At 34.8% G+C, this 6,854-nt stretch overlaps 1 protein-coding gene and 1 pseudogene across 1 annotated transcript; one reads left to right on the top strand and one right to left on the bottom strand.

Moving 5' to 3' along the window:
* Positions 1-483: 483 nt before the first annotated feature.
* On the top strand, positions 484-1,269 carry LOC140767338 (putative germin-like protein 2-1; annotated as a pseudogene).
* A 4,279-nt stretch (positions 1,270-5,548) lies between these two features.
* LOC140767357 (uncharacterized) lies at positions 5,549-6,433 on the bottom strand. The gene has a single exon (XM_073107229.1). It carries the CDS (start codon positions 6,431-6,433, stop codon positions 5,549-5,551), a length of 885 nt encoding a protein of 294 aa, XP_072963330.1.
* Positions 6,434-6,854: the final 421 nt, after the last annotated feature.

Consider the following 6,854-nt stretch of genomic DNA (forward strand, 5'->3'; position numbering starts at 1 on the left):
ATGCTTTAGTAATTTGGTGACTCAGACTCGTCTCTTTGATTTACTTATAATCTAACTGTTTATAATTTTCTAGAGTGGTACTCTAGAAAATGATATTTTAGAAATTAATGGAAAATATATATAAAGAATAAAGATAAGTGTACTTTTGATATTATAAAAGGTAAACTTAATGCCCTAACAAAATATCATACCATTCCGTTATAGATTGATTAAGTTAACTAAGGGTGTGCTAGATATATAGGCCAAAAGAAAAGGTGAAATTACAAATAGTTCAAAGACAGATAGTAATTAATCACAAAACCACTAAAATAAAGGGTGTTAGTTGAAATTTTTCCCATCTAATAAGTATGCAATATTAAAACATATATGCATAAAATTCGTCCAAAATATCAAGTATGATGATTATGATGACCACTTCAAACATTCTGTCACTTAAATGTTCACACACACTTTAAAAAGGACTTAATCTAAGCCAATTAATACATGGACCAACCTTTTAGCAAGACCATTTCAGACCCAAGTAAAATTATTAAGCCTAAGTCAAACAACCACCTTATAACTCAATCCTCCCCAGCTTATTCCACCGTCAACTCGATTAGCAGCAATAAACATATACTTGCTTGTTCTCAATTAGCTAGAGAAAGATATTCCATCTTCCTCCTTGCTCTCTTGGTTTTGGCCTCTTCTCAAACACTTGCGTCTGATCGTAGCCAGCTGCAGGACTTCTTCATCGCAGACAAGATGTGGCAAGTGTTTGTGAATGGTTTTACTTGCAAGGATCCTAAGAACGCCATGGCCGAAGATTTCTTCTTCTCCGGTCTCGACAAGCTTGGCAATACGAGGAACAAAGTTGGGTCTAATGTCACGGCAGTTAACATCAACCAACTTGGAGGTCTCTGAACACATTGGGCATCTCTATTGCTCCAGTAGACTTTGCTCCCTATGGTCTCAACCCTCCTCACGGTTCTAGAAGGCTCGCTTTACGTTGGCTTTGTCACCTCGAACCAGGCAAACCAAGAGAACGAGCTCTTCTCCAAGGTCCTTAACAAGGGCGATGTCTTCCTCTTCCCCCAAGGTCTCATTCATTTCCAGTACAACTATGGTACCTGCAATGCCGTGGCCATCGTTGCTCTGAGCAGGCAGAACCCTGGCGTGATTACTGTTGCAGGTGCAGTCTTTGGGTCGACGCCGCTCATCTTTGATGATATTCTTGCCAAGGCCTTTCAGGTTGGCAAGAACGTAATCGACCGGATTCAAGCTCAATTCTAGGCATAAGGTTACTCCATCTAGTGAGTTGGCGTAGCGTAAATCGATGATTCTTTAATATGTTCTTTGAATATTTGTAATCCCTGTTTGTCTGTGCTACTTATCTTTGTAAAATAAAACTTATCTACGTGCTTTTCATTCAACAAATAAAAAGCATTATCTCTTTCCGTATTACTTTCCTTCTTCCTTTTGTTCCAAATGATAGAGAAAATGTAGGAGGAAATTAAAAGTGGAGATTAATGAAAATCAAATGGCTAGGCACTTGCAACGGTCAGGCGAAGGTAAATCTATCTCTTGAACAAATTTGCCGTCCACTTGTTGCGACTGGAAATTACGAAGGTAATTTATTCTCGGGATACAAGACCGTCACGTATCAAGGTGCAACTCGCAAAATTGAACCTTGATCTGAACTAGAGTTAATTGTAACAAAGCAAGCACTTAGATCTGAAAAAATTACACCAAAACAACAACACCATCTTCTATTTATAGAAAATGAAAGGACACTAACTAAAAGATGCGAGTAGTTATATAACTAAAAAATAGTTATGGTAGTTATATAACAAAAATTAGTTATGGTAGTTATATAACTAAAAAGTAATTAGATAACTAAAAAGTAGTTATGGAAGTTAAATAACTAACAAATAGTTATAATTATGAAAAGGTGTCTAATCAAAATATTTATTCACAAAATTATTTATTTTAAAATAACACTATAGAAATATTAATATTTCTAACAATCCCCCACTTATTTTAAAATAAATAACAATAACTTTGATTTCAAATATGCTTGCTGTTACACAAAGATATTGATACATAAGTGAAAATACCGTATGGTTTGAATTTTCACGTAGTATAAAATTCTCAAAGTTATATCAGAATGTTAATAGACATAAAGTCCTTGAATTAACAAACTTTACGACACAACCGGAGAATTCACACATATCTTTATCAGAATCTCAATGTTCTTCCCAGCCGCGCATTAATGGCCATACGCTGATCCCGACTTCATGAGTGTGCTAGGAGTTGACCAAACTCCGACATAAGCGGCCTGACTTCGCACTCACATAGGTAGAGTTCTTCTAGGTGCTCATGTAGATTAAATACACCTATTATACGAACCCATTAAGAGTTTAACTCAACCTCACATGTTCATTACAGGAACATAGCACTTACCAAATAATTTCTGAGTAGGTCCAAATAGTGTGCTATATCATCACCCTCCAGATTTATTTTTCCCTTTGAACCTAGAGCATGAAAATCCATGGTTTAGGTAGGGTTGCCATCTTTTGGTGATATTATTCAACTGGTCTAAGACCCATCTCACAAGATGTTTTTCTAATTAGATCCTTGTTAAGGCCTTTAGTCAAAGGATCCGCTAAATTTGTGCACGATCGAATGTAATCCACGGTGATTACTTCATCTTCTAATAGCTGTCTCACAGAATTATGTCTAAGACGTATATGTCTCGACTTTCCATTATATGATTTGCTATATACCCGTGACAAAGTGGCTTGACTATCACAATGAATTGAAATATGAGGCATAGGATTTGGCCATATTGGCAAATCAATTAAAAAATCTTTTAACCACTCAGCCTCTTTGCCTGCTGCTCCCAAAGCCACTAACTCAGACTCCATAGTAGAATGAGTTATACAAGTCTGCTTTTTGGATCCCCAAGAAATAGCAGCACCACCAAGAGTGAAAATCCACCCACTCGTAGATTTAGAACCATCATTTACACAGTTCCAGTTTGCATCACTAAATTCTTCAATAACAGATGGATTTCCTCCATAGTATAGTGCAAACGATTTAGTTCCTTCCAAATATCCTAATACAATAGATATTGCTTTCCAATGTTCAAAATTAGGATAACTAGTGTATCGACTCAATTTGCCTACGGCAAAAGCAATATCTGGACGTGTGCAATGCATTGCATACATCAAACTTCCAATAACCCTTGAGTATTCAAGTTGTGATACACATCGATTTTTATCAATATCAAGCTTCAAATTTGGATTATAAGGAACTCTTGAAACTTTATTAAACAAATGAGAAAATTTCTTTAGAATTTTCTCAACATAATGACTTTGTGACAATGCAAGAGAGTTTCCGATTCTGTATATTTTCATACCAAGAATAGTATTTGCAATACCCAAATCTTTCATATCAAAGTGAGATGATAAGAAATTTTTAGTCATATTAATACATAAGTCACTCTTGCTAAAAATAAGCATATCATCCACGTATAAGCATATGATCACAATGTCATTATCAATCATCTTATAATAGATGCATTTGTCCGCCTCATTTGACCGGAATCCATTAGAAAGCAAAACATTGTCAAATCTCTCATGCCATTGCTTAGGAGCTTGTTTTAGACCATATAATGATCTAACCAATTTGCATACTTTATTTTCTTGGCCTTGTAAAATGAAACCTTCTGGTTGATCCATATAAACTTCTTCATCCAAATAACCATTCAAAAATGCTGTTTTCACATCCATTTGATGGATTTTGAAGTTATATATTGATGCTAATGAAATCAATATTCTAATCGAAGATATCCTAGCCACGGGGGCATAGGTATCAAAATAATCAATGCCTTTAAATTGTCTAAACCCTTTGGCTACCAATCTAGCCTTAACTTATCAATAGATCCATCAGATTTAAGCTTTCGCTTAAATATCCATTTACATCCAATAGGTTTAGATCCTGAAGGTAAGTCTACCAAAGTCCAAGTATTATTAGACAAAATAGACTCCATTTCATCATTGATAGCTTCCTTCCAAAAAATGGCATCTCTTGATTTCATTGCTTCATCAAAGCTAGATGGATCACTCTCCATATTAAGACAAAAACAAAATTCATTCAAAATAGAATTTGAAGTCCCTTCCACAAGGTAAGTCACAAAATCTGGACCAAAATTCGATTCTTTTCTAATTCTTTTGGATTTTCTAATTTCCACATCTTCAAAAGAATTTTCAGAAGAATCATGATCTAGAGATTTTCTTTGATTATTAAAATCAAATTCTAGAGATTTAGATTCTTTAAAGGTTTTATCCTCAAAGAATTCGGCATCCCTAGATTCAATCACAACGTTTGTATTTATCTCTAGAAAACGATATGCTTTGCTATTAGATGCATAACCAATAAAAGCACATTTAGAAGTTCTTGGCCCCAACTTCGATCTTTTCATATCGGATAATCTAACATAAGCTAGACACCCTCACAATTTTAAATATCCTAAGTTAGGTTTTCGATTAAACCATAACTCATAAGGAGATACATTCCTTTTAGAAGGTATTCTATTAAGAATGTGTGCAGCCGTTAGGATTGCTTCACCCCAAAGATTGTCCGGAAGACAAGAATGGTCAAGCATTGCATTAACCATATCCAATAGAGTTCTATTTTTCCTTTCAGCCACACCATTTTGTTGTGGTGTATATGGAGCAGTTCTTTGATGTACTATACCATTATTTTTATAAAATGCATCAAAATCATTGTTAAAGTATTCACCTCCCCTATCACTTCTAAGCATTTTTATTTTACCACCAAGGAGATTCTCAACTTCAGATTTGTATAATTTAAACTTACTAAGTGCTTCATCTTTTGTCCTTAATAAATAAACATATGTAAACTTAGAAAGGTCATCAATGAAGGTAATAAAATATCTTTTACCACCTCTCGTGAGTTTATGATTCAAGTCACAAACATCAGAGTGTATCAATTCAAGTAGAGTTGTAGAAACTCTATTTACACTATGAAATGGTTTTCTAGTTAACTTGGTTTTAACACAAGTTTCACATTTACTTCTATCATTTTGTAAATTTGAAGGAAATAAATCCAATTTAACCATTCTTTTAACTGAATCAAAATTCACATGACCTAATCTAGCATGCCACAAAGACAAAGAGTCAACAAAATAAACAGAAGCATCATTCTTTATTAAATTTAGTTTAAACATACAATCTTCGGCATATCCTTTGCCGACAAATAAGCTTTTCTTAGTTAATACAAATTTGTCCGATTCAAACACAAGCTTATAACTATGCTTAGAAAGCAAACCACCTGAAACTAGATTCTTTCGAATCTCGGGAGCATGGTATACATCAAGAAGAGTAAGAGTTTTTCCCGATGTGAACTTCAGTTCCACTGAACCCTTTCCAATTACTTTAGTAGAGGAAGAGTTACCCATATAAAGCGAAACATCGTCATTTACAAGTTCATATTTCTTGAAAAGATTTCTCTCTCCACAAATATGACGAGTCGCGCCTGTATCCACCTACCAATCAGTTTTAGATACTACCAAATTTGCCTCGGATATAACAGTAATAAGATTTTCTTCAACTTTGTTGGATTGCTGTTGCTTTTTCTTAAGAATGCGACACTCATTTTTGTAGTGTCCCTTCTTCTTACAGTAGTGACATATTATATTCTTTTTGTTGCCATTCTTCTTTTCACTAGAAGGATTATCTAATCGGGATTTCTTCCCTTTCTTGTTGTCTATTTCAACAACATGGGCAACTTTTGTCATTTTTGTGGTTTCCTCGGCATTATCTCGAAGTCTTGACTCTTCCTCAATTCTGAGTTGTCGTTGAAGAGCCTCAAGAGTGAAATTATCACCCTTTCTCTTAAGAGACTTGCGGTAGTCTTTCCAACTTGGAGGTAATTTAGCGATGATAGCACCAACTTGAAGTTTCTCCTCTACAGAAATACCTTCAGAAAGCATTTGTTGTACAATAAGCTGTAAATCATGGACTTGAGAAAGAATAGGCTTATTGTCAACCATTTTAAAATCAAAGTAATTAGAGATAAGATAGCTTTTGTTACCAGAATCTTCTGTTTTGTACTTATTCTCCAAGGCTATCCAAATCTCCTTCGCGGTCTTCATATGAGAGTACATATCAAATAAATGGTTAGTGAGGGACCCAAGAATAGTACCACGGCACAAAACATTGTCCTCATCCCATTTTTGCTTTGCAGTCTTTTCTTCTACAGTAGACTTCTCGGTCAAGACTGGACACTCCTTTTCTATTACATAACGAGTCTTCATCACCGTAAGGACAAACTCAATTTTCTCCTTCCATCGCTTATAGTTATTTCCATCAAAGCGATCAAGTTTGTCATGCGGCAACATAGATGAAAGTGCAGCATTTGAAGCAGCCATTTGAAATCACTTAGACGAAAAAATTTGTTCAAGAATTGTAGGAGGAAATTAAAAGTGGAGATTAATGAAAATCAAATGGCTAGGCACTTGCAACGGTCAGGCGAAGGTAAATCTATCTCTTGAACAAATTTGCCGTCCACTTGTTGCGACTGAAAATTACGAAGGCAATTTGTTCTCGGGATACAAGACCGTCACGTATCAAGGTGCAACTCGCAAAATTGAACCTTGATCTGAACTAGAGTTAATTGTAACAAAGCAAGCACTTAGATCTGAAAAAATTACACCAAAACAACAACACCATCTTCTATTTATAGAAAATGAAAGGACACTAACTAAAAGATGCGAGTAGTTATATAACTAAAAAATAGTTATGGTAGTTATATAACTAAAAATTAGTTATGGTAGTTATATAACTAAAAAG

The sequence above is a fragment of the Typha angustifolia genome, chromosome 1 (genome assembly GCF_048772165.1).
Source record: "Typha angustifolia cultivar Huaian chromosome 1, ASM4877216v1, whole genome shotgun sequence".
Lineage (NCBI taxonomy): Eukaryota > Viridiplantae > Streptophyta > Magnoliopsida > Poales > Typhaceae > Typha > Typha angustifolia.